Raw genomic sequence first — 27623 nt, 5'->3', positions numbered from 1 at the left:
TGAGACCCGAATATATATATTTTGGCCGGCTCAAAAAGCCCATTACTAGTTTAGATATTATTTAAGTGGGCTCTAAATATAGACCCAAAATTAAAGCCCAAATAGATTATTTTTTGTTTCCAGAATTGCCCCTGTCCGTACAAATCCCGCGCTAACGTACCTCCGTCGAGAATCGGCAAAAACCCTCAAAAAAGCTCGGAGAAATGCCGAAATCCAAAAAGAGGGTTTCTTCCGGCGAGGATGCGCCGGCGGAGGAGACGAGAGGGCGGAGGGATGAAGGAAGTTCTTTGGATTACGAGAAGGTGAGGTTGAAGAGGATTGAGGAGAACAAGAATAGAATGGAGGCGTTAGGGCTGCGTAGAATGGCGAGCTCTTTAATAACGTCAGTTCGAGAATCTCCGAGGATGGGGAATGGTCGAAAGGGGAAGAAGAAAATTGTGGACGAAGATGAAGATGAAGAGTATGATCCTGAACAAGAAGATGATGGGAAGAGCTCCTCGGCGGGAGAGGATGGAGATGATGAGGAATTTTCACCGTCTCGGAAGAAGAAGAGGAAGAAAAAGGTATTCTTAAAAATACTCTCTCTAGCAATGTAGTTTGGAAACATTTGAATTAGGCAAGAACATGAGCAAGTGGATTTATGTGACAAAGTAGCATGTTTGATGTAATTTTTAGCTATCTCGATCATTTTAGGCTAACAGAATTCAAATTTGAGTGAATTATGCTGACGTGTAGACAGCATAAAGAAATCTTGTAAAACTAAAATCATCTAAATCTGGAGTCGAGTTGAAACTTATGCAAATGATTGATCATATCTTTGTGGGACTAGACATATGTGTAAAGTGTTTTTCGGTCATTTCGTTGGGACCATTTCTTGAATATGATGTCAAAAATGAATGAAGGTGTTCGATATTGGGTTCCCCAGTGCTTGCTGCCGAAAGTTTTATAACACTCTTATGTTAGAATATGCTCAGTGAACCACTGGTTTGCTTAATTTTAATAAATCCGGCCATGGTTCGCATTTCAAAGTGCGAGGTTGCAAATCTAACCTTAATTAAAGATGTATTGCAACTACATATGACTGTATGGCCCCTACAAATTGGTTATTGTTATAACAGTTTTTAAAGATCTTTGTGTGCCTTAGGTATTTCTTTTTTATGATGGCGTGGAAGATCTAATCTCATAAGATTTTGAGGCAGATTGATGTCTTTTGGATATTAAGTTTTCTGTCGGGATAACCTAAAATTTGTTAATACACTGTTACATAACTTGATTTCACATTTCGGCAACTTTCAAAACGTAGTTATCTGTGTCTCCATTTGACATGTTTTGAAAATGTCACTAAATGTTGCTTGAATTCCTCCTCCAGGTGAAGAGCAATACATCGACCCATCAGAAACGGGGACTCGTTGACAAGCCTGTGAATGGCTCGGATTTTGTGGAGGATGATGATGAAGACCTGATGAAGGTTCGCAACAGTTTTGTTTCCTATTTTGGAGCCTTGTCTAACAATCTATCTGGCTTTTCCATACTTTATGTTTTAATGTGATATTTCTATGCCCCAGGCGATTGCTCTATCACTACAAGATTCTGCAGGTGTTTTAGATGTTAAGGATTCTCAGGACATCGCCACTGCCAAAATCCCTGATGGCAACAAAACAACCAAAAACAGAACAAAAGAAAGTCTCGATGACTCAGTGAAGAAGAAGAGGAGAAGACCGGTATGTACTGATTGTAACGTCTGATTACCTTAGATAAGAATATTGTTGGTTTTCAGTTCATTTCTCAAACTCTTACATATTTGTGTTCGCCTGAGGTTGGCAATCGACAGGTTACAACAAGTAGGGTGCAAATGTCGGAAGATGAAGTTCTTGTACACTTCTTTCAGTTTGATGGTAACTAAAAATGTGTCCCCTATACTTTTAGTGATTTGTAATTTTGTAGGTACATACATAGAGGCTAGCAGTGTGCGTGTATAATGGAATTGAATTCAAAAGCCATGAGTTATGAATATTGAAATTTCGAGAGTATACTTGCCCCTAGTAGAAGCATCTGGTGCCTATTTCATTTGAGGATTTTATCATTTTGGTTTGAAATGAACGTATGCGAGATTTCTCTTTGCAATTGATGTATTAGTTGAAATGCATAACAGAAACTGGAATTGGGAATTTCACTGTGAGAGATCTCCGGAGGCTGGTTGGAGCCCACGATTTTACATGGTCTGAAAAGGAAATGTCAGATATGATAACTTGCTTCGACAGTGATGGCGATGGTAGGGTACGTATCTTCCTTTCCTGCTTATCGACTTCCAAATTGCTTTGGTCGATTTAGTATTTTTCTCATGGTGCACTAAATCAGTGGCTAGCTTGTCTCTTTTTGAATTTCTGTCCATTTAAATCGCATTGAATATCTGTTCTTCTTACAAAACTATGAAAATAAAATATTCTATTTCTTACTCTCATGGTCACAAGTTTATCCCACACACCACTAGGCCACCCCACCTCCTCGTACGGGATTAATTTCTATTTCTATCCATCTTTAATAGATAGGAAGTCAATGTTTCTCATGTAGAGGGTATGAATGTGGCTATTTTATTTGATTGATACTTTTTAACGGTTAGATGATCCACCATGTCGGTGTTTTCAGATAAACCTGGATGACTTTCGGAAGATTGTTTCGCGATGCAACATGCTGAAAGGCAACGATGATTGAGTATTGATTGATGCCTATACTATAACGGAATGCAACTGCAACTGCTGTTGTTATAGAGTATATTTGAGTGTTAGAGCTATAAATAACCAAGAATTACTCTCTACTAAAGGATAGTTGAGTTGAGTCGAGTGTGTATGTATGTATTTTGTATATTTGAAGAATAACACAAACGATGACTAATACATATTAGTAAAGTGTGAACATCTTTTGGTGCTTGCACTGTTTATTAAAAGTTCATAGTGATTTAGTAGGCTTATGAGCTATTAAAATTCGAATGGAATGAAGGAATTGTATGCATCTGTTAATAATGATCACAACTAAAGTTTGTGTATATTCAATTTGGATTTAATTTAAAACTGTAGATCTTCATTTAAATAAAATTTGATATGTTATTTTGTAAAACAACTTGACGCAATAATTCAACAATTCAGACATCATATTGTGTTTCATACTATTTATTAAGTAGATTTTTGGCATAATTCAACCTACCTATTTTCTACAGTGTAATGTTTAAATGGCATTGGAACCAAATTCAATAACTATACACCATTCACTAGATTATTTATAAAATCCAAAACCAAAATCAGTACAAGATTGACTACAATTAATTACCATATACCTTTAACAACACTAATACAAATACCATCTATAACAAAATTTAACCAAATATTCACCAACCAATTGCTCATATTTCCAACAAGTTCAAATACCAAAATACAAATGTTGAAATCGAATCTTCTCCTATGTTCACCCACCAAAAAGTGTTAAATCTAAACACCCCATTATTCCTCCATGCTTTCAACTAGAAAACTTTACAAGGGCCACAAGCAAATAATTATTGAAAAAGGGTGCAAGGGAAAAAGAATATACTTTCCTTTTGGGTTGTAAAAATAATAATACTCTTAATAATTATGATCGTAATAATAATAATAATAATAATAATAATAATGTTGAAGCTAGCCACACCAACAAAGCAAATTACAAGGGCCACCAAAATCATAATCGCTCAACCATGTTTCTAAATTTGGAAATAAGTAATTGAGTATTAAAAAGCTCTTACGAGTGACTGACATGTTTTCTTCATCATCGATGTCCTAAAATCGTGAACAAGTGGATAATTTAAGCATCTAGATATGAGAGCAATCCAACTCCCATGGTTCATGTTCACTTCAGAAGGTATCCCAACAGGAGGCCGATCAAGCCAACAATTATGACATACATGAAAGGAACACCGCCGCCACTTTTGTTAGCTTGTCTCCGCAACAACTCCTGCATTCCATTAGAAAATGAATGTTATGTGTGTTTTAACTTTAAAGGAACTATACGAGCATTGCCTTGTGAAGCCAGTTCCTTAGTTTTTCGTGAAACTCAAACAGAATATATGGCATTGGATCACTGACAAAAGTTAATAATAACAGCAACCGATTACAGATTGCAAAAGGGAAATCCTTTGTTTAAGATTTGCATTTAGTGTCGCATAGTTAATTATAATTCAGAATTCATCCTGCATGGGACTGATGCATATAATAAACAATTAATATATTATATATCGAAGCACTTATGCATCAAAGAACTAATGTGACTTAGGGGGAGACCGTCAGAAAACTCTCTAGTGTAGAACATATCTAAAATGAGCAATTATGTCAGAGCAAGGAAATTATTTCTTGATTCTTGATTCATCTGTTATTCTCGTTCAACCAAAGATAACTGCTAGCTGAATGATGAAAAAAGAATGAAATTATACCATTCCATAGTTGCTTTTTATGTCAGTCTAGTCATGGTTATTCTTAAACTAACACAGTTAAAACTCTAAAACCAGGAAATAATGAGAGAAAAAAGCATAAAGCAGGAAAAAAAACTGAATACCAGTTCTTGCTGAAGCTTGCCATTCTGCTGAACGATAGAACGCTTCTCCTCTGTCAGCTTAGAAATCAGGGCCTTTGCCTGCAACACATCATGATCAGAAAACCATAGTCGTTTTTTTTTTCTTCTCTCATTTCATCAAATAAAAGTTCAACACCATCTATTCTTAAAAATGCATAAGAAATGACAAAAATTGTAAAAATGTGGCTCTGCCAATAAGTATCAGCTTATCTGAGAATAAACAAGGAGATGAGGCATATGAAATAGAAATAAATTGAACTAAGATAACCAGTGATAAGATATTTTTAACATAAATAATTGCAGCAGATAACCTCTGGTGTGCTTTCTTGGGATCCAGCAAATGCTTTTGACATCTACAACAAATATATACATATATCATAATCAATATCTCTAGTTACAATACGTTGACAGTTGACTTAGTGGTTTACACATATCACAGTGAAAAAAGTCAAGATCCCAAAATTACCATATCAGTAGATTGATTTACAGCCCCATTGTCTGATACCGAGCCCCTAGGTGAGGACCCTTCCTCCGAACCTTCTCGCACCGGTGAAGGTGGGTGAGTGGGGGGAACATAGGCCACTTTCAACTTGCACTCATCAACTTGTTTCCCTAACTCTTTAGTGAACTGATAAATCATCAAGGTATATGATTTAGCATTCACGAATATTTCCATTCCAACTTTAATCATTTAACACTGCACACAGTAAATGAAATCCCAAAATTACCAATTCAGGAGTAATATCCTTTGGGGAGATTCCAGAGCTCACGACCACACTCTGAAGGAGAAATTTATCCCTGCATTGCATGTCCGGCGGCGCCTCCTTTTGGGCTTGCATTGTTACTGAATTAAGAAAAAGCACATAAACACAATTTCCATTGCCACACAATACTCAATAACTTACATTACATGTATACTTCGTAAATCATTTTCTAACCTTCGACATCTTAAATTAGTTCAATAATAAATAATGATCCATCTGTTTGTAGATGTTCTGTACAGTGTACACACATACAAATGTGTCTATTCATGCATACAAACATCTAAATAGAAACACACGCATATAAAGCCAGAGAAAGACCTATAACTTCACATGTCGAATGAGGCGCAACGACCCCTGTGTTTGGCCTCACACAATACTTCTTTGGATTTGTAGTCTTGACCTGAATAACCAAAAAGAGAATGAATAAAAAATTCAGATATTCCTTCTCCTTGTCTGTTTATTTTTATGGAAATTCTGAGAATTAAAGATAACATAAGCATCACGAAATGGAGAGTACAAAAAAACAGCTACCTTGAATGCGACATGATTATCGGAGTTGTTGGTCAATCTCATGGAACATGAGATCTGCTTCTTCAATTCGACTTTTACAAAACAACAAGCACAGATTAAATCGACCATATCACGTCAAAATCAAATAAATATATATATACATGGACCTAAACCACAGATCTAAAACAACACAATCAAATTAACCCAATTTCAATTTCCCCTAATCCAAACACCCTTCCGGAAGCAATCTCTATAACATGAAAGGTCAAAAATCCAAAACTCTAAACAAAAACAACACAAATCCATCACATACATGGGAATTGAAGCTCGAGTGGCTCGATTTGGAGAAGCTCGCCGTTGCTCATTTTTTTTTATCAATCCGCGAGCAAACAAATTGATCGTCCTTTCCGAATCCAGCCGGCTGCAACAGATTTCCAACGCCTGTCAACGGCGAAATCAAAGCTAATTCGGAGACGAAACGACGAAGGGGGATCTGAGCCTTCGAATTTTTTTTGAAATTCTTTTGTCTTCTTTCCCCTTCATGGAGAAAATAAATACGCGCAAGCGAGGAAAGTGCAGTGTTGCTTTGTACGCTGTTAAAACAGACCATTCTTTGTAAACTAAAGTCGCATTTCCAAATCAAAACACGATAAACAGACAATTCTTTGTAAACTAAAGTCGCATTTCCAAATCGAAACACGATTTCTTATATTTAGTATTTTAGTAGTAAGTAGTTAGGCAGGCGCTGCACCGGCGCCGTATAAGTAACGCAATACATATGTTATATGTACAACTACTTAATCATTCATTAACCCTTCTTAATTAGTCGTTACTTTTTTTTATATATTTATTTAAAAAATATTTTCTCCCTTTTTTCGTGAGGACCAGCCACCGTCATTTTCACACGTGTGAAGCATCTAAAGGCCACACTCCAAAAAGTGTGAGAAAAAAAATAATAATAATAATGTTGAAATAATTCTAGATCATTCAAGGAGTTCTGGCAGAATTGCTAACTACAGGGATTATAATTGAGCCCATAAAAAAAAAAAAAAAAGAATTATATGGTAGGTCCAAAATTGAATAATTCGTCATATTTGATTTATTATTATTAGGTTCACAAATTATTCATTAAAGTTAGTGGCTGTCCGCATGCCTAGAGTATCTTCGGCTATGGTTACGAGGGATTAGCATTTAGCAGATTGGTCCTGTAACAAATAATTCATTCGAATTATAGCCCAATCCTATATAATTTTTTTCTTTTAGACTGATTACATGAACATATATATGTAGTGGATTTATATTAATTTATATTATATTAATTATAATTTACCTATCATAATGAAATGTGTTGTACAACCATAATAAATGGTTTATTTCCATCCCATTGTTTAATTAGCGTGAAAGTTGATTAAAGTCTCTTATACGTAATTAAATATAAAAATAATAGATGAATTCATCACAAAAATAATAAGTAGTAGCACTAAATTGTAACTCAAGATTCTACATTTTTCTAAGCACATGCAACAAGTCATTCTGTAGCCCAGAGTTATAGTTTCAATTTTGTACTTAAATAATATTTAATGCATTACTTTATTAAAAATAAAAACAAAAATAATGAAAACAAAACACCTAAGTAAATTCATTTTTATATATACACTAATAATTCCCAGGAACAGAAGAAGGCATCTTACATGTAAGTCCATGCAACCATCGCCGGCACGGCGGCGACCGGAATCCGGCGGCGTCAGCCGTCGGCCGGAGCATCACCGGGGTGTTTCTGATAAGCTCGGGCGGTGAATCCAGCATACCAAGCGACTCGCATCAGCTGCACGCCGAGAACCACGACCCAACCGCACACTAATGCCCGGACACCATGCATCACCCACCCCGGTGCGCTAACTTCCGGGCCGAGCTTCAGCCCTCTCATCAGCTGCAACAGCCGGTATGCCTCGTAGACGACCGGAGTCACCAGCCAGACCGGCGACTGCCAGTGCCACGTCAGCATCTCCGTAAGGATCTGGACTGACAGCAGCAGGAAATACGGACCCAGCAGAACCGCGAACGAAATGAATGAAAACTGTGGTTGCAGGAACACAAAACCTTGCCGGGAACCGAAGAACAGCGCCAGCGGCACGAGAAATCCGGCAATGTTCGCAGCCATGTTCCAGAACCGGTAGCTGGACGGAGGCTGGCTCAGAGCGCTGCTGTTGTCGGATCGAGCGGTGGAATCTGCCATGAGGAGGAAAAGGGATGCGCCAAGGTTGAAGACGCAGTCGAGGCCCGTGAGGGAGAGGAGGCTGGCAATGTTCGGACCCAGGAAGATCGACGAAATCGGGAGCCATAAGGTGGGGACGACTCCGGTGAGTAAGAGCAGCCCCGGGCCAAGAAGCCACAGAGGTTTTCTGAGGTACTGAAGCTGCATATATCGATACGGCCCGTCGACGGAGTGATCAGTTTCCGTTATCGAAGCTTCAACTGGGTCGAGAGACGAACCCATCGTTTCGAAGATGTTGCCGGTTCCAGGCAGCAGCGTTGTTTCGGGTTCGGGTGCGTATGTTGTTGCTGGAGCAGGCTCGCGCGACGATGTGTTCATGTAGCAGAGAGTTAGAGCACGGGGTGTGCGAGTCTCGATCCTTGGGGGAGGATTGGGAGATTTCCAGAGCTTGAGGGGCTTGTAATGTAATCGAGAAAGAATGAGCATCGAAAAGCCGGATGGAACCTGTGTAACTGATGCCATGCCGATGTTCATGTCTCGATCTTGAAGTTTACCTGAAAAGGATAACAAGAAGTTGGTCGGAAAAAGATGATAGTTAGCATTTCATTTTCTCTCACAAATCATCGCATTATTTCAAAGATTCGAAACACTCTAAGATATATCGAAGCAAAACGGATAGTTTCTCTCGAATTTTAACAAATCCATAGAATTCAAACGTTTTTCTATTCAGAATTCCGGAATTTGTACACCGAAAAATTTAGCTATAGGAGTGTCTGCGTATTCTCATATCATCGGAATTTCGAACATTACTATCTATGCATAACTGAAAATCATAGTTTGAAGATCATAGACACACAAAAGTCATCATACAAGAACAGTTAGAACTATTTACACCAAAAACAGGCATTCCATTCTACCGTATGAAGCTTAACCATGAGACTGTAGATTTAAAAATTCGATGAACCTAAATAATCACCAGAACAACGTTAAATCAACAGAAGTCTGCATAGCAACTAGCATCTTGAACATGGAGAATCCAAACACATAATTATCAGAATATACATATCAAAATTCTCGTTATTCATATCTTCTAATTCCCTTTTAGAGCAGGACTGGGGCATATTCGAGCAAGGAAGTGGGGAATCGCTTTGGTAAATTGTATTTCAGAATCTATGTCAGGTTGAAGAATCACGGTCATCCATGGCAACAAGCTTCAAAGCAATCAATGGAAAAAGATTCTAATATCAATTGTAAGATTATAAGGATGAAATCGTAAGGAGACAGCTTTCAAACAAAATAGAAGAGACAGAAAGCTCATTCAATCGTTGCACACAATAATTCAAAATATTCGCATCAACTGAACCAGAAACAGCTACGAAGCCCTAAAATCAGCAGTGGAGATCGATGCACAGACAAAATTGAACTTCGACAAATTGAAATCACCAACCGTTTTAACGAAACCGAACCGGAGTGATACCCGAGCCAATATTCAATCCAGAGAAGAAATTCTCAACTCGACAAAACACCATAAAACTCTTAACAACTCAAGAGCTTAAAGCTGAATCAGAATCAGACGATGAAGAAACCATCGAAGCCAGGAAGACCGCAGTTTTAAATTTTATAAGCTATTGATAAAAATTGGGCTCGACCCGACCCGAAACTACAATCGGGTAACCCATTTCTCAACTGAGAACCGATAAGAAAATGAACGACGTCAATGGCGGAAACTTTAGAAGACATAAATGGCAATTCAATTAGGAAATCCAAACCCCTACTTGTCCCCAATTCGACAAAATCCTCTCCACGTTCAAACCAGAAGACATCCCAGATTGTCTGTAAACATCTCAGCAGCATCGATTCCAGTGCGGTGGGAGGAGCAAATTCCCCCAAATGCCGTTCGCCGGAAGCGTGACCCGTCGTGGCGCGGCGGCTTCAGCCTCGGAGTAGACTGGGGGCTCTCCCGGACCGGCCTTGCCCTCAGCAAAGGCTTCTCCATTCGCCCATTAACGGTGTGGCCCTAACCCTAACCCTAACCCTAACCGTAAGCCTAAATCTGCAAATCCAATTTCTGTACAATTGCTCTCCGGTGACGAAAGCGCTCTTTAAGCTACCATTGAAAATGCGATTGTGTAATCAGAAGTGCGACTCTGGTGTTGATGTCAGGTTGTTGAATTAAGAGGTCAGAAGCTTGAGCTCAGACTACTTGATATTGCTGAGAAGCAGGTTTGGGATACATTGCTTGAAATTGAGCTTCATTATCCAATTATGGCAATGATTTGTTTGCAATTCTGTTTAGGAAGTTGATGAGTTCATAATTGGGATTCCGAAGTCGATCCAGGGTCGGGAAACAGAGCAATCGAATAAGGTTCGCAGCGTGGCAGGAAGGCTTGCAGTTAGAGCTGCAGAGAGGTATACAATCTAAGAAAAGCAGTATGAGATTTCCATTTCGATATCGATTTGAGCTGTGATTGTTTGTTTCTATGCATCGATTTTTTTGGTCAACAACATTGAATAATGCCTTGATAGTATTATTGTTAGCTTGATTTGATTATGTAGTGTGTGTGAATGCAGTCGATCCGCCATAACCATCTTTTCATATCTTGTTTTCTTCGATGTGTTGTTTGAATTATAGATATATGTTTGCATTAGATATATTACCAACGATATTACGATGTCAAGATAGAACGCTTCTTATGGATTAGAGGTGCAGTTTTTCCATCTCCGGGAGAATGATAAGTGCAGACTTTGATTTCAGGGGATGGAGAGTATACTTGCAGGATGAACACGGGACATCTGCCGAGGCTCTTGACCATATGATATCGGAGTAATTGCTTCCTTTTTCTCTCGATTTGTTGATTTTGCTTGAATTGTGTTTGTCGCACAACGATATTTATTGCTCTAATTTCAACATTCAGGGGACTCAGTAAATTTGCTCGTCAAGACAGGCTCGATGCCTATGCTGCTGTGGTTAGCAGTCATCCCATCTTTTCTACACACACACATATATATATGTATATGTATATATACACATGGATTTAAAGAATTATTCGACATATTGGTCATTGTGATATGTGTACGTTGCAGAAGGTTCTTGAACGATATTTTTCGGATTGTGGGAAGGGGGCCGAGCTTGTTGTCCCTAAACAGGTGGAACTGCAGAGCAAGCTTCGGAAAGGTCCACCTAAGGATCCCGATTTTTTCCCAGAAGAGTAGAGATCGAAATCCCCGAGCAATGTAAGAAAAATTTACATTCTTACAATGTGTGTGTTCCATTCCATTGTACATGATGAATAAACTTGATCGTGCTAGGTCAATGATCCGAACTGCTTTATCATTTGCTAACTCGGCTTCAGAAGTGTGCGCGATTCACACGTGTAGTGTAGTGTGGCAGTGGAAGCAGATGGGATTATCAGACATATTTCAAAGGTATCGGTAGAATATATTATGCGATTGTTTGAATGTTTTGAACGATGGGTCGAAACATTTGGTTGATGAGCAATATTGGAAAAAGTTGCATTTAGGGTGTGTTTGTTTTGGGAGAGTATTGGAAAAAAAATATTTATGTGAGGTATAGAAAATCGTGCAGCAAATATAAAAATAATAAATGTGGATAGTGTCCTAATATTTTTTGAAAAGCATGAGAGAAAGAAATTCAAGAAGAACAAGGCCTTACTCTTTGTTTAGTTGATCTTTCTACTTGAAAAGATTTTTGGAAGTCTAAACTTATTATTACTTTTTATTATTATTATTATTATTATTATTATTATTATTATTATTTTAATATCATTTTTTTTAACTATAAAAAAAAATAAATATATTTTTATCAATTTACTTAAAATTCATGCCCAAATCAAATGGGCATAATTTTATGACGTATAGAATACTAAAACATTATTATTTGATACTCATTTAATTGCGAAAGGAAAAAAAAGCTATTTAATAAATTGTTTGTTTAAAAAAATTACCGTTCCATGGTGTCAAAAAAAATTGAAGTGTCAGTGTTTAAGTACATTTTGAATAGGAGTAATGGTTGGGTTTTTATTTTATTTTTTCAATATTTTTTGGTATTATTAAAGGAAAATTGAAAATATAATGTAGATTAAATTTATGAAATACTGAAGCTAGAACAAGTGACGTGGCATTCTGTAAAATAACATAGGCGTATTTTTTTATAAAAAAAATAAAAATAAAAATTGTTAATTATATACTAAAATGGATTTTAGGTTTAAATCAAATCGATCTGAACTCAAAATGAAAATAAATTGAGTTGAGTTTTTTTGGATTGACTTATAGTTTGAATTATTGAAATTAGATACTCTGCTTGAATTATGTTCTAATTGTTAAAATCCTAATTAATTATACTTTTTAGTTAATCTTAAATTAACATGATAATATCTATTACATTTATAAATAAAAGATATATCCGGGGTTTGGATTTTGAGTTGGAATTTGAATAGTAAAAATTTGAATTTGATAGTTGTATAATGTAATATAAATAGGTATTGATGTGATGTTTTGAATATAAAATCGATTTATAGTATAATATAAAAAATAAAAAATAATTGTTTGATTTGATTTTTTTAGATAAGAAATTGGACAAACAGTGGATTTAGGGACAAATTCCCCAAACTAACACACCCGGGTGTACTTAGTTTTTGTTTCTTTACGAATATATTTTTTATTTTAATTTAATACGAAGACAATAATATAAAAAATAATATTTTATATTGTTGAATATTGAATTTTTAAATAAATATTTATTATATTATGTCAATGTCAAAACAAGCTTTTGAGTTTGTTCCTTTTGAACTTTTTTTTTATTTGTCGATTTGTTCTTATCTTTATATATTTTTATAAAAATATTATTTATTTTTCTTCCCATTAAATAAAATCAAACTTTCAAACCCTAAAAAAAATCAAAATGTACGTAATATTTTTTTAGTAAATTATACTCCTTCCGCATATAAAAGTCACATTTATCTTTCGTGTCGTATTTAATATTCAAAATATCCTTATATTTGTATAATTTTTTATACAAATATCATTTTATTAGTATTATAAAATATTTATATAAGTATTTTTTTTTTCTTAATTTGTATTTTGATATAATAATTAATATTTAAAGTAAATGAGAGCCATCGAGTCCGACAAGGATAGTATGTTTGAGGTTTGAGTTTAAGTTGGATCTTAATAGTAATTTAAATTTAATATTTTCCAAAAGAGAAATTAATGCATTTTAGAAAATAGTGGATTCGTAATAAATAAATCAAAATCAAAATTTAAGTAAGCAAATTTTCAAACTTATTTTTTGTCGTTTATTACTATTGCAATTAGGGGTGTCAAAGTAAACCCAACTCGAAAAATCGAACCCGTTCGATCTGAAATTTTTCAGGTTCGGGTTTGGGTATTTCGGGTTTGTAAAAAATTAAGTCGATTTGAACCCGAAATGAAAAAAAATTCGTGTTGTGTTCGGGTCATGTTTCGGGTTGACATGATAACCTGAAATATAAAAATCAGGTTAGGTTTTGGGTTTCGTGTTTCGGATTGCTTGAAATTTTTATTATTATTATTTTAATTTATAATATTTATATTATTTTAAATATAAAATAATATAAAAATTAAAATAAAAATGATATGTTTTAGGTCAATTTAATTTTTTTTTAAATTTTCGGGTTTGTTTCGTGTCGGGTTCGTATTTGATTTGTTCGAATTTCGGGTGATCTGAAACTAATTCAGGTTAATCTGAACCCGACCTGAAAGAATTCGTGTCGTGTTCGGATCTAGGATTTCAGGCCAGATTTTGGGTTCGGGTTGACAATTTTTTGTTATCTCCATGGCTTAATCCGATACGAACACGACCCAATAATACGAATTGACACTCCTAATGGCAATAAGATGGACTTTATCTAAAACTAATGGGGTCTTTAATTTTTTATTTTGTTACACATAGAATAAATAGATCAATCCAACGGTATACTATATTCATTTTTATATTAGTTACTTTTTTAACAACTTATGCATTTATTATCATTTCGAATTGAAGTTGTAGTTGCAAGTTAGGGGTGGACAAAAAGTTAACTCAGAACAAATTTTTGATTGATTGAGCAAATTCGATTCTCATATAAATACTGTATATTTGATATTTATTCGATTCAATTTAATTTTGATTTCAGTTTTTGATATTATTTCGGTTCGGTTACTGAATCGAATATATTTATATATTTATTATTATTTTTAAAATTTATATTAATAATTATATTCGATTTGGTTTCAGTTCGGATATCTGAAATATTTACAAATATTTTTATTTAATTAGAATTTAAATTATTTTTAATATATATTTTTTAATTTTGATTCGAACTATATGCAAATATTGCAAATATTTTTTGTTAACGTTTTGAATACGGTTCGCAATTTTGAGTATTTGTTTGATTCAGTTCGGATATCAAATATCTACATCGAACTGTGTCCACCCGTAGTTGTAACAATACCAAAACAAATACGACGAATAGTGGAGTCCTTGGTTCCTTATTTTAGAAATTTCGAAATTTATTGCTCTTCCATCCCAACTGAAAGTATATATATATTTATTTATTATTTTTGTTTGTATTACTCAAAATTATTCATTTTTTATTATTGTAAAATAATTTTATCATAATATTAAAATACTCTTAATTTTTATATAAATTACAAATATATCGCTATATATATACATAAAACTATAACAAACAAAAATACCATTATTATTTTACATATTTCTATTACCTAATAAGATATTTTATTATTTTTAAATTTACTTTAAAAAAACTTAAATAAGTACTTTTTTTCTGGGAGCCAGGGAATATTAATAATTATTTAAGTCAATTTTTCTTTAGAAAAAAATAAAATAAAATAAAGCATATCCAATTTTTTTCAAAAATAAAGTAATTGAAAAGCAGGAATAAGACATTTCATATGTTTAATAAATATAGAAGTATTATTTATAAAATAGTACTCCTTTCGTCATTCAAATTTACGCTTATTTTTTTTTATTATCATAAAAAAATATATTTATTTTCGGTTAAATGAGCACACATTTGCACGACGAGAAGAGTATTAAAAATGCAAAAAAAAAGTAAAAAAAAAGTTGTGGCGAGGGAAGTGAACAAGCGTTTCCTTTATTTAACAATCATTTCCCACTTAACTTTTCTCCTCTAAATCCAATCATTATTATTATTATTATTATTCAATATTTATATAAATATTTGGTAAAATTGCTTATATTTCTTCTGTAGTTTCGAAGTTTAGCGTAAAATCTTCCTATACTTTAAAAATTGCATGGTACCCTCTTATACTTTAAAAAACGTTGTATGAAACCCCACTACCATAAAACTTTCCTCGTGTGATAAGAAGATGATTTCCTATCTATATGTTATGCATGGTAGGGGAGTTTTATGCAATATTTTTTAAAATATAAGTGAACGTCATGTAATTTTTTTTAAAGTAAAATGGGGATTTATGCTGAGTTTCGAAACCACAAAGTGGTTTCATGCAACATTTTTTAAAGTATAAGAAGACGTCATACAATTTTTAAAGTAAAGAAAGAATTTACGCTGAGTTTCGAAACCACAAAGTGGTTTCATGCAACATTTTTTAAAGTATAAGAGGACGTCATGCAATTTTTAAAGTAGAAAATGAATTTACGCTGAATTTCGAAACCAGGAAGTTATGGGCAATTTTGCCAAATACTTTTTCGATAAATATCATTGGCTTTGTCCCCTTGTCGTTCTCATATTTTTGTACTATCATACTTTAAAATGTTAGATATATTGAACTAGTCCAAACCCATCATAATACAAGGATATTGAACAATACGCTAGTCCTTTATATATATATATATATTCTTTTTGTTTAAGCTAAAAATATTTTTTTTAATAAAATTATTTTTACAAATATATCATTACATAAACAATATTGGTAGAATCCTGAAGTGTGCAATTATATCCATATAATATATATATATATTTGACATATAGTAGAAAAATGAATTCACTGTTTAGATTTTTTTAATCTTGTTATCATATTGCAATTCAATTATAGTATTAAATTATTTATGTCATTATTTTTTATATTTTTCTAAATTATACAAAGTGTACACAATTTATATTACACATTACAAATCCCATTAAGTTTAGGGTTAAGATGCTGGACAAAAAAAAAAATAATAATAATAAATTACCTCTTTATTTATATAATTAAGTAGAAAAACAATTTGATATATGTTGGTCCTGATATCGATCAAACACCTAACAACAATAATAACTTACTTTGAATATTAACATAGAAAAATAAAATTTCAATACAGACTCATTGTTTGCTGGAAGATCGAACTACGAATGCACATGTTGGTGACAACAAAAACGTAAAATACAAAACAATTATTAATTCAGTTTAGCCATCCAAGACCTACATCTGAAAGTAAAGAAATCATTCTCAATAACTTCATAGTTTGACTTTCATATATTCTCTCAATTAAATCTTTTAAAATCTGTCTATCAATTATAACAAATACCTTAGAATCGATGTTTCTTCTGAAGACACGCCGGTTTAATTGATTTCAACTTCAAATGAATGGATCACTTGCTCTATATTGAATGGACCATAGCTTTTCACCATAGTTCATACGTTGATCAGACCACCTGCAAACATCAATCAAAATTCAATACAAAATACAATTTATTTTCAACAAAATAGAAACAAAACCAAACCCTAAATATTAACACATGATATTTTTTAATTCAAATTGTTAGAGTAAAAGTTAATAGTATATTTTTTTCACACCACTAATATGTAAAACAAGAAAATAGAGTTTGTTTGGTTTCCGTATGATATTTTTTTTTATTTAAATATTAGTTTAATTTAATATTTTATAAATAATAATTCATTCGTCCGTCTATAAAGCTCACATTTACCATTTTTATTATTGTATTTAAAATTAAAAATATTTTATATTTATATAATTTTTTATACACATGTCATTCTATTACTATTATAAGAAACTAATATAACTATTTTTGAAGTTTTTCCTTAATTTGCACTATATTTTGATATAATAATTAATATTTAATATTAACATGTAAAAAAGAAATGAGACCCGTAAAACCGGACGAAAGTAGTAATATATAAGTATTTATTTAAAATTAGGTCACTAGCTAAATACTTCATCTTCTATTTAATTTGTCTAACTTTTTTTATTTTCGTTTGTCTACATAATTTGTTTTTTTTTTTTTTTGGAAATATAAATATACATTTTAATTATATTTTAAAATTATAATTTATAATTTTTATTTTATTTTAATTAAACTATTTAATTATTTTATTTGTAATTATTTTTATTAAATTATAATTATTTTTATTAATATATTTTTTAATTACTTATTAATTATATAATATCTAAAATTATATATTTAAATTAAATGAGACAAATTAGCTGAGACGACGGATAGAGTAATATTTTTATTTTTATTTTTAAAAAATGATTGAATAGATAAGTGGCCACAAGAAGAATTTGGCTGGAAAATATCTATGAGTTGATTTATGGAAATAATAAATAAAAATATTATTTATTTATTATATAATTAGTTAACCACAAAATGCCACGCGTTTATTCAGAAGCCCCTTTTTTATGATTTAATTTTTTTTTCCCCCTCAATTTTTAGGTTTTTTTATATATAAAAACAATTAATTTTCACTTGTGAATATATACATTTTGAAAATATTGGAGATTTGGTAAAATTTCGTGAAATTATAAATAAATTTTGTGTAATTTTGCCTACGGTAAAAAAAAAAAAATTATTTATGTTGTCCATAATTAATACTTTAGTAAATATATTGTCTAACTCATGTTGGATGCCAAAAATCAAAATTAAGTATGATGGTTTGATTGAAATGTACAAAACACCCATAGGGTGTGTTTGCTTGGATGATTGGATTTTAAATTTATTATTCATCTCATTTTTTACCTCCGAAAACATAAAATCAAATATTTATTTTTTATTTTTTATATTATACTAAAAATCAATTTTACATTCAAAATATCACATCAACACCTATTTATATCACATCATACAACTATTCAAATTCAAAATTTTTACTTTTCAAATCCCAACTCAAAATCCAAACCCCCAAACAAACACATAAAGGTTTCTCACAATAATATGACATGGATTATGAAAAAATCAAAATAAAAAATTGTTCTAATCGCTAATATCACTACAATTCACACTTTTTTTTGTTGTTTTTATTGTGTCTTTTTTTTTCCCCTTGCAAGTGGGATATATCACAAATGGATGTTTTAAATGTTTTCATGATTTGTGATTTTGATGAAAAGATAATTCATAAGTTTTTTTTAAAAAAAAAATATATTTTTTAAAATTTGAACTCATAATCTCACAATTTACGAGTTTTTTTTCACACAATCGTATTATCCCATATGAGATAATATTTATTTGATTTCAAATACACACCTCATGGTTGGTTTGATAAATCATTTATTGCTCTTACATCACTTTATTTATTTTTATGTTAGTAGTCACAATTAATCTCTTGGTCGGGCTATTAATTATTATGTTGGTCTTGTTGTACTAATAATATATGTAGATGGTATAGTTCTTACTAAAGTTCCATTGATGGGATTGTACAACTAAAATTAGGGGTGTCGAATGTTTTAAGGTCGTATTTGTATCGGGTTGAACCATGGGGTAATAGAAAATGCCAACCCAAATATGATCCGAATCCAAATTTTTCTGATCCGAAATTGTAGACATGAACACGATACGAATTTTTTCGAGTCGGGTTCAGATTGACCTGATTTAATTTCAAGAAAACCTGAACAAATCCGACATGGAACAAACGTGATTTTTTTTTAAAAAAAAAATTACCAAAACAATCAAATTTAATTTATTTTTATTATTTTATATTTGATACAGTATAAATATTATAAATTAAAATAGTAAAAAAAAAAATTCATGTCAACCCAAAATCCATCCTGATTTTTATATTTCGGATTATCAGATCAACCTGAACACGACACAAATTTTTTTCGTTTCAAGTTTGGATCAATCCAATTTTTTGCAAACTCAAAATTTTCAAACGCAAACCTAAAAAATCTCAGATCAAACAAGTTAGAATTCTCATCGAATTTAATTTTAACACCCCGAACTAAAATCACCATTAACAATTCCGTTTTAAACGAAAGATTTGGATTTTTTTACGTTTGTTTTATTTTTTGTTATTGTTGAAGCTCGTTGGCCGTCTAAAGGTTGTCTTATTTCACAATCCAAATGAACATGTAAAATTCTTGAGCATATTTGTTTATCTAACACTTAGATTGTAGATTTTTCCATTAAAATGCATTGTGATGATGAAATTACTATATATATTGCCTATAATTTGATATTCCAAGATTGATTGTTACATCACTTGTCACCATCTTTAGCATGACACTATTGCATTATCTTTTACTTCCTCCTTCTCATATTTATTTATCTAGTTACTTTTTGTATAGAATTTTAGAAATATTAATATTATATTGAGATGTAGTAGAAATAAAAGTAAAAAAATTAAATTATCTTTATTAATATTGTATGATATTAAAGTAATGACATCGGCATTAAATGTTTGCTTTTTGGTTTTAAACACCTTGGGGTGTGTTCATTTGACACATAGTTTGGACAAAAAAAGGTGCCAAACTGAAATTTACGAGTCAAAATCTAATGTCTAAGTCCTTAAAGGTTTGTTCGTATGAAGGATTTATTTTACTATTCATCAAAAAAATTTCTCCCAAAAAACATCAAATTAAACATCTATTTTTTATTTTTTATATTATACTAAAAATTAATTTTACATTCAAAACATCACATCAACGCCTATTTATATAACATCATACAAACTATTCAAATTCAAAATTTTTACTATTCAAATTCCAACTCAAAATCTAAACCCCCAAAAATTTATTCTGACTTTCAATAATCATTTCAATAATTAGTATATAATAAATAGATATATTTACAACCTTGTTGCACTAAAGAAATTAATTGTTTAATCATTTCAATAATTAACAGAATTTAATAAATATTTGCAAAATATATATCATTTTGTAAACAGTCAAATTTTATATAATATAAATAAATAATACTCCTTTCGTTTCTAGTGGAAAGTTGCGGTTTACTTTTTGTAGGTAAATTTTTTAATATTGGTATTATAATGAATTGTAGTGAAAAAGACAAAAATGTCCCTATTAGTATTGTGTAATATAAAAATAATGACATTTGTGTAATATAGTGTTAGTTGAAAGGATATTTATTATGTTAGTAGGTAGTACAATTACTAAGCTAGAAAATTATAACCTTATTTTAGGATGAACGAAAATAAAAAATGACAACCTTCAATAGGACGGAGAGAGTATTTATTTATAATTAATATACTCAAATCACATTGTTATTAATTTTGTAAATTTAATTTAACACATATTTACATCGTTACATCTATTAACTATCAAATTAATAGACATCAAAATCTATCAAATTCAAGCCAAATATATTAATTGAAAAACGCATCTTTCCAAAAAAAAGTTTTTTTAAAAAAATCAAATATAAACCACATTCAAAACAATTCTTCTCAAACCAATCAAAAAGAATGTTATTTGCCTTATTACATATATTTAATATTTAATTTATTAATTTAGGGTATTTTTAAACAGGATCTACTTGATTATTTTTTTATTATTCATCTCTCGAAATTTTTTATGAAAATATTTTACTTTATTTTATAAAGTATCACATTCAAACTCCTATTTAAATTACAATTTAAAATATCATAACAATATTTATTTTAATTCGAAATTTTACTATTCAAAGCTTTAAGCTAAATTTCAAATTTCAAATAAAAATATCTTTTATATATATATATATATAGAGGGTATTTGACAAATAACTTTTTAGGAGCTTTTAGTTTATTGAACAGCTTTGAACAACTAATTTAGGTGTCCGTAAATTAACTTTTCGTAATAATTTTTTGAACCCAAAAAGGTAATTTATGAAAAATTAACTTACCCAACGTTTTGAAATAACTTTTTCAGTTCAATTTTTTTATTATTATTATTTATTTGCTCTTAAAAATTAATTATGCATTTTACACATATAAATATATTTTGATTATTTATTATTATATTAAAATATTTTATTATATTATAGTTTTTACTTTTATAAATTTAAAATAATTAATTTATATATATAAATTATTTTAATTATAAAAAGTATATAAATTTATTAAAATTAACACAAAATAGAAAAAATAAATATTAATAATTTATTTTTATATTAAAGTTACATTATATAAATTTTATACTAAAGTTAAATTAAATTTATTGAAAATTATAAATATAATGAACTAATCAATAATTAACATAATAAATATATACACGAAAATTTTATTATTTTATATTTTACATCATTTTCAATAAAAAAAAAAACTATTTATATTTTTCAATAAAAATATATTATTTTTTAAATATAACTATAATAAAAATAAATACTATTTTATAACACTTTTACAATTTTTAATAACTAATAACAAAAAAATAAAATAGAAAAAGAACATAATTGAATATATTAGAAAAAATAAAATAGAAATATCCTCGATTGTCATTTTATGTATAAATAACTAATATCAAACAGTTTTTTTACCAAATATTTTAATAGAAACCACTAATCAAATCAGCTAGTCAAACCAGCTAACTGAATCAACTAACAACTATCAGCTAATTGAATAAGCCAAACACGCCCATAATGGCCTTGGTTGTTTATTACTCCATCCGTCCCACATAATTTGTCTTTATTTTCTATTTTTGTCCGTCCCACATAATTTGTCATTTCCTTTTTTGGAAAATTGATTATACACTTTAATCGTATTTTAAATTTTTTAAAAATTTAATTAAACTATTTAATTATCTTAATCTTAATCTATAATTATTTTTACTAATACATTTCTTAATTACTTACTAATTATATTTTACCTAAATTTTCGGATCTACAGTAATGCGCCATGTTATCTAAGACGGAGGGAGTAGTAATTATAATATCATATTGCACGAAATTTAATTTAAAAATTTTAATAGAAAACAATAGGATTTAAATATAATTATATCAATTGACTTATCAAACAAACCGGTATAATAGCAGCAAAATTTAAACTCACCGTATTATTTCTCCACTGTTACAAAGTACTAAAACTAATACTCCATCCGTCCCACTCACCATATTAAATAATCCCTTCGTCTCAATACAATAGTTTTATTTATTATTTTTGTCCGTTTCAAAACAATAGTCTTATTTTTATAAATAATTATATCACTATAAAATTACCCTTACCTTTTTATTATTATTGCACAATTGTCACTACTTTTTACATTAATACACTCATAAGGGCAAAAAAGTCTTTTACCTATACTTTTTATCCATTATCAATATAATACTAATATTCTTTAAATTTCGTACCCAACACAACAAAAATTATAATTTTGAGACGGATAGAGTATTTAAATATATACAAATAAAATCTAATATATCAATTTATAAATTAATCAAATCAAGCATCGATCATAATCTCCAATTTGGTGGAGATTTAAATCAAAATACTGTAGACACGGGGATTTAGGTAAAGTATAATTAGTAAGTAATTAAGAAGTATATTAGTAAAAATAATTATTAATTAGTAAAAATAATTATAGATTAAAATTAAGATAAGTAAATAGTTTAATTAAAATTAAGAAAATTATAAAATTTAAATTTTAAAATGTGATTAAAGTGCATAATTATATTTCCAAAAATAAAAATAACAAGTTATGTAGGACGGACGAAAATAAAAAGTAGAGACAAATTATGTGATACGGAAGGAGTAGTATTTATATCAAGACCTTTTTATTTTAAAGACCTCTTGCATTTTATAAATTAATTAATTTACAAAAATTTTAAAAATTAATTCTTCGAAGACGATCCTAAACCAGCAGCTCCCGCACCAAACCCGGCTCCTTGCTGAAATTGTTGATACAAAGATGCTAACCTACTATATGCGTCCATCGTCATCGGCTGCAAATATATATCAATCTAAATATTTCAACATATATTAATAATCGAAATACATTTATATAAGAGTAGTAATTATAAAAAAAATAAAAATAAAAATTAACTTTCAAATTAAGGTTTCAAATCTACCTGAGTTTCAAAAATTTTTTATTTAAATATAACTTATAAAGTTATTTCAAAAAAAAAAAAAAACTACCAAAAGTATCATCACCTAAACAATATGCAACAAATGTACAGCTAGTAAAAAAGGGGAAGGGGGAATATAATATTTCTATTCAAATTTTCTAATTTTTTTTAGACACAATTATTTATTTTTATTATTATAAATAAAATTTATAATTTTATTCCAAATAAAAACATAATCTAATTATAAAAGATTTTATTAAAAAGTACACTACTTAAGAAATCATAACTTGAAACAGAACTAGCAAATATTTCGACATTAATGAGTATTTCCTGACATTTGAACTCAACTAACTCCTTCTTCATAAATAGTTATTCTAAATAAAACACATGACAAAAATTAATAATATTTTTCAATAACTATTACAAACAAAAAATACTCTCATTCTTCCTTTAATAATCTATCTATTTTTTTTATTTTGATCCGTCCCATAACAAAGTATTAATTTCTTTTTTTAATAATTGTACTATATCTATCTAACATTATAAATACCCTTCCAATTTACAATATATGATACAAATGTTATTAACTTTATAGCTAATACTGATAGGGTTACTTTAGTTTTTTTTATCTTTATTTCTGCTTTATCCTAAAGAGTATATAATAGATATATACTCTCACACAATATAATATATATTTTTATTTATTCACAAAAAAAATTAATAATTCAACATCAAATATATAATCGACGTATTCTTGTACTTAACATACAAAAAAAAAAAAAAAAATGGTTTTCAATTTCTTTTATAATATAAAACAACATTAATAGTAGTTATAATCTCAACTAAATAGTATTTTTTACATTACAATATTATCTGAGCTATGAGCACGCCGTTTTAAAAGCAAAAGATTTTTTCAATAAATTTTGTAAACCACAAATAATTTTTGCTATTTCACTTAATAAAAAAAATCATTTAAACCTTTTTTCCGGACGGAGCATATTTTTAGTGAAAAAAATATTACGATAAATTAATGACTTACTTGTGATTGTGCCCCGAGAAACGCGGAAAAGAGATCCGGCACGGCGGCTGGGCGATCAGCCGGCATATCCCACGGCGAGGCGATGAAGGGAGGCATTCCGGCTGCACGGCCGAGGCTGTTGAAGTCCACGGCAGGGTGGCCCATCATGGGGGTGGGCATAGGCACCGGCACCGGCATTGGGGCAGATGAGGATGCCGCAGAGGCGGCAGCCATCATGGAAGTGAAGTGCTGAAAGGCAGCAAGCTGGGGCAGCATCATCTGGGGCATCGGCATGTTCATCCTGCTCAGCATCTGCACTTGTGCTTGCAGCTGCTTCAGATAATCGATCACCTCGTCCAATATCGACGCCTTATCCGTCTGCGCTATATAATTACGCCACAATATTAAACTAGACACCCCAACAACAACAAACGCAAATTAGTAAGTAGTGTATATATGAAAACTCAATTAATCGTTTTAACATTATTCGATCAATAGCTTTTTCTTATAAAATATTACATGCAGTCGCTATTTGTCATCTGACAGCAAATGGCTTGACTTGCAAATAAGAGGTAGCAACCCCCCTTCACACAAATTTATGTGGATGTGCACAAGTGAGAAAAAAAAAAAATCAAAGAAAAGTCCAAAATTGTGTATTTATGTGTATATAACATGCTAATATATATACTATTACTTCTGTCCCAAACATTTTATAATAATTTTCTTTTATATATATATATATATGTCAAACATCTTGCAATATTTTTTAAATAAAAAATATTGTAATTAACTACATTCAATTCCTAATAAATATATATCTCACTTTATTACATCATATATTCCAAATAAATAAAAATATATATATATCACATTATCTAATTCTTAAAACTTTTCTACTTAATATTATCCACCAAATTAAGAGTAAATATATGTGTGTGTGGTTATCAATAGACTTGTCATCCCAACAAACAACTCCCTGTCTGTCTAGATTGTGTCCCCTCTCTCTCTCTCTCTCTCTCTCTCTCTCTACATATATATATATATGTATGTATATAGATTAGCTATGCCTCTAGTTGAATTATTGGACCACTTTCGAGTTCTGCCTAAAGATAAAAATGCACATGCACTACTCTTATACATTAGCATGTACTATTTGTTTGTTTGGTCTATATCCAAATATCTATTATATTAACACTAAAAATGATGTATTATTATATCAATAACATTCAACATACACATTTCATTTCAAAATAATTTATGCCTTTAAAACAAACAAATTCAAAAAGTCCAAAATATAAACAAACACACCCTAAATCATCATATGCACAAACTTTAAGGGACAAAAACGTGGGCTTTTTTTATTCATAAACTTTTAGAATTGTTATCACTATTCACTTGCATAAAATATCACTAAATATTCTAATTTTTTTTTATTATTATTATTTTTTTTCAAAAACATGTATTTTATTTGTGAGATTTTGTATTGATTCATATTCATACTTATTTATATTATATTAAATAATAATTTCAATTCAAAATTTGACTACTATTTAAAATCACGATTCAAAACTAAAACTTCGCTAAGTAAACTTTTATCTAATCATAACCATGATGAGTAAAGAAAGTATGAACAAATTAATCCGAATCCATGATTAAACAAAAAACATATAATAACAAATATTGAGGGTAATATATATATATATATAGGAATAGTATATAATCGAAAAGTGGTAGAATCATTCAATATATGCAACGGAGTGGATATCAATTATTTAATTATTGCAATAAAAAGAAGTGGTGGAAAAGGTCGAGCATCTCTGCACTGCGTGTTCAAAATCATTACCATATATATGTAATAATAAAAGCTATGATAATAAAATCCAAAAAGAAGCAAACACACCCTGATGGATAGTAGATGCAGTGTGGGACTTACTCAGACTATCTTGTCAACGATTTGCATAGAATACGTACCTTGCTGGAATTTGGGACCATCTTCTGGAGGGTCTTCATCCTTTGATTTATTCTGTCTCTTCTTTTCTGAATCATAAATCGTCGATCATAAATTAATTAATGTTTCAATCCATTTTTAAATTTACTTTTTCTGCTCAAGTAATTCACTACCAAAGTACACAAATTAAAATTGAGAAAAATAATAATAATACCCTTTCAGACTGGTTGTGAATGGCGGCTGCTCTGCTCCTCTTTGTTGAAACAGAGGATTTACCATTTCCAGCTTTCTTCTTCACCACCTCTCTTTCATTATCAGCAACTTCCAGCTGCAATTAAAAAAGAAAAATTAAATATGGTTTTCTAATATATGTTTTTTTTTTTTTTCTAAAAATGAGTTAGGATAAAGTGACGTGCCTGTGACTGGCTGTGACAGACGGAGTCGGGGTCCTCTCCGGACGTGGTCTTCGGGTAGTCCTTGCCGGAACTGGTGTTCTCCTCCGGCGACCATAGGGAGGTGAACGTGAACCCTCCGGCGCCGCTTAATTCTCTCTCCCCGGCCGTGTCGAAGGTCGCCGTCACTCGACGGCGGTCACGGCACGTGGGGGTGCTCTCGCTCACGCTTATGTTGTGGTTGTGGTTCTGAGCGGTTTTGCAATTGCACGTGCCGGCGGTTTCCTGCACGTGCCTGGAACCTTCTCGACGGTTGCTCTGATTGGCGCAGGGGACGAATGCGTCCAACGTAACAGCCACCGTCGCCGCCGCCGCCACTGCCTCCGCCGCTCCGCGGCGGTGTTCGAACCACGTCGTGAGGTCCTCAGCATTCTCCGCCGCGGCGGCGTCGGACTTGAGTTGCTCCGGCACGAGACAGGTCGCCTGGTTCACAATCGACTCAAGCGTTCCGGCTCCGGCGGCCGCGGCGTACTTCGCCGGCGGTGGTTTGGTCGGCGCTCGCGGAGGTCCTAATCCGTGCATTGCGAGCTGGCCGTTCTCCCAAGTTAGCTCCGCCACTTCATAATCCAAACTGATAAAAAGAAATCAAAGAAAAACAAGTACAAAACATCAAAATCAAACTAAAACGCGAATCAAAACGAGCATGGAAAGCAGAAGATTAGGAGAAACTGACGAAGGCACATCCGGCGCCAACGAATTGGAGTGAGCTCGGATGAAACGCGGCTGTGCAGCGTCGTCGAGATCCCAGCTAGGGACGCACTGATTCATGATAGATTGATTATCCGAACTGAGATTGGGATTGGAATTGCAGAGCAGAATTTGCAATTTGGGGGTGAAAGTGAAAGCGAGGAAGAAAGGAGTTTATGTATAAA

General features: G+C 31.2%; 5 protein-coding genes across 7 annotated transcripts; 2 read left to right on the top strand and 3 right to left on the bottom strand.

Moving 5' to 3' along the window:
• The first annotated feature begins 163 nt into the window (after window positions 1-163).
• On the top strand, window positions 164-2973 carry LOC127252419 (uncharacterized). The gene is made up of 6 exons (XM_051276574.1): window positions 164-563; window positions 1370-1468; window positions 1566-1721; window positions 1832-1895; window positions 2153-2277; window positions 2647-2973. Exons 1-6 carry the CDS (start codon window positions 204-206, stop codon window positions 2710-2712), a joined length of 870 nt encoding a protein of 289 aa, XP_051132531.1. The 5' UTR covers window positions 164-203; the 3' UTR covers window positions 2713-2973.
• Window positions 2974-3563: 590 nt separating this feature from the next.
• Window positions 3564-6453, bottom strand: LOC127252420 (vesicle-associated protein 1-1-like). Its single transcript, XM_051276575.1, has 8 exons — window positions 6184-6453; window positions 5892-5962; window positions 5679-5760; window positions 5325-5440; window positions 5063-5224; window positions 4908-4949; window positions 4579-4656; window positions 3564-3981 (listed from the first exon to the last, which is right to left on the bottom strand). The coding sequence occupies exons 1-8, from the start codon at window positions 6233-6235 to the stop codon at window positions 3877-3879; spliced, it is 708 nt and encodes a 235-aa protein (XP_051132532.1). The 5' UTR covers window positions 6236-6453; the 3' UTR covers window positions 3564-3876.
• Window positions 6454-7332: 879 nt separating this feature from the next.
• Window positions 7333-9705, bottom strand: LOC127252595 (uncharacterized). Its single transcript, XM_051276835.1, has 2 exons — window positions 9533-9705; window positions 7333-8639 (listed from the first exon to the last, which is right to left on the bottom strand). Exon 2 carries the CDS (start codon window positions 8617-8619, stop codon window positions 7615-7617), a length of 1005 nt encoding a protein of 334 aa, XP_051132792.1. The 5' UTR covers window positions 8620-8639; window positions 9533-9705; the 3' UTR covers window positions 7333-7614.
• Window positions 9706-9720: 15 nt separating this feature from the next.
• On the top strand, window positions 9721-11605 carry LOC127252596 (uncharacterized). Of its 2 annotated transcripts, none has more exons than XM_051276837.1 (7): window positions 9721-10094; window positions 10249-10308; window positions 10382-10494; window positions 10841-10909; window positions 11001-11052; window positions 11173-11319; window positions 11395-11605. In XM_051276837.1, the coding sequence occupies exons 1-6, from the start codon at window positions 9828-9830 to the stop codon at window positions 11296-11298; spliced, it is 687 nt and encodes a 228-aa protein (XP_051132794.1). In that variant the 5' UTR covers window positions 9721-9827; the 3' UTR covers window positions 11299-11319; window positions 11395-11605. The 2 variants fall into 2 exon arrangements, with proteins under 2 accessions (XP_051132794.1, XP_051132793.1); XM_051276836.1 differs by having other exon boundaries at window positions 9729-10094; window positions 11170-11319.
• Window positions 11606-21711: 10106 nt separating this feature from the next.
• On the bottom strand, window positions 21712-27623 carry LOC127252686 (transcription factor UNE10). Of its 2 annotated transcripts, none has more exons than XM_051276973.1 (6): window positions 27425-27623; window positions 26716-27322; window positions 26514-26627; window positions 26323-26388; window positions 24373-24729; window positions 21712-23228 (listed from the first exon to the last, which is right to left on the bottom strand). In XM_051276973.1, the coding sequence occupies exons 1-6, from the start codon at window positions 27517-27519 to the stop codon at window positions 23100-23102; spliced, it is 1368 nt and encodes a 455-aa protein (XP_051132930.1). In that variant the 5' UTR covers window positions 27520-27623; the 3' UTR covers window positions 21712-23099. The 2 variants fall into 2 exon arrangements, with proteins under 2 accessions (XP_051132930.1, XP_051132931.1); XM_051276974.1 differs by having other exon boundaries at window positions 21712-23210; window positions 27425-27621.

The sequence above is a fragment of the Andrographis paniculata genome, unplaced genomic scaffold (assembly GCF_009805555.1).
Source record: "Andrographis paniculata isolate CXL003 unplaced genomic scaffold, ASM980555v1 Contig46END, whole genome shotgun sequence".
NCBI lineage: Eukaryota > Viridiplantae > Streptophyta > Magnoliopsida > Lamiales > Acanthaceae > Andrographis > Andrographis paniculata.
Note: the sequence above shows the minus strand (reverse complement) of the source record. Positions and strands in the feature narration are given on the sequence as shown.

What these genes read in the sequence shown, in the direction of transcription:
- LOC127252419 (XM_051276574.1), top strand. Translation starts at nt 204, where the DNA reads ATGCCGAAATCCAAAAAGAGGGTTTCTTCCGGCGAGGATGCGCCGGCG. An exon ending in ATGATGAAGACCTGATGAAG is followed by an intron (nt 1,469 to 1,565) that starts GTTCGCAACAGT and finishes TCTATGCCCCAG; the next exon opens with GCGATTGCTCTATCACTACA. An exon ending in ACACTTCTTTCAGTTTGATG is followed by an intron (nt 1,896 to 2,152) that starts GTAACTAAAAAT and finishes AATGCATAACAG; the next exon opens with AAACTGGAATTGGGAATTTC.
- LOC127252420 (XM_051276575.1), bottom strand. Translation starts at nt 6,235, where the DNA reads ATGAGCAACGGCGAGCTTCTCCAAATCGAGCCACTCGAGCTTCAATTC. An exon ending in TTCGACATGTGAAGTTATAG is followed by an intron (nt 5,441 to 5,678) that starts GTCTTTCTCTGG and finishes TTCTTAATTCAG; the next exon opens with TAACAATGCAAGCCCAAAAG. An exon ending in AGGATATTACTCCTGAATTG is followed by an intron (nt 5,225 to 5,324) that starts GTAATTTTGGGA and finishes ATGATTTATCAG; the next exon opens with TTCACTAAAGAGTTAGGGAA.
- LOC127252595 (XM_051276835.1), bottom strand. Translation starts at nt 8,619, where the DNA reads ATGAACATCGGCATGGCATCAGTTACACAGGTTCCATCCGGCTTTTCG.
- LOC127252596 (XM_051276836.1), top strand. Translation starts at nt 9,828, where the DNA reads ATGGCAATTCAATTAGGAAATCCAAACCCCTACTTGTCCCCAATTCGA. An exon ending in TTGATATTGCTGAGAAGCAG is followed by an intron (nt 10,309 to 10,381) that starts GTTTGGGATACA and finishes AATTCTGTTTAG; the next exon opens with GAAGTTGATGAGTTCATAAT. An exon ending in CTTGACCATATGATATCGGA is followed by an intron (nt 10,910 to 11,000) that starts GTAATTGCTTCC and finishes TTCAACATTCAG; the next exon opens with GGGACTCAGTAAATTTGCTC.
- LOC127252686 (XM_051276973.1), bottom strand. Translation starts at nt 27,519, where the DNA reads ATGAATCAGTGCGTCCCTAGCTGGGATCTCGACGACGCTGCACAGCCG. An exon ending in TTGGCGCCGGATGTGCCTTC is followed by an intron (nt 27,323 to 27,424) that starts GTCAGTTTCTCC and finishes TCTTTTTATCAG; the next exon opens with TTTGGATTATGAAGTGGCGG. An exon ending in TTCTCGGGGCACAATCACAA is followed by an intron (nt 23,229 to 24,372) that starts GTAAGTCATTAA and finishes TGAAATATTTAG; the next exon opens with ATTGATATATATTTGCAGCC.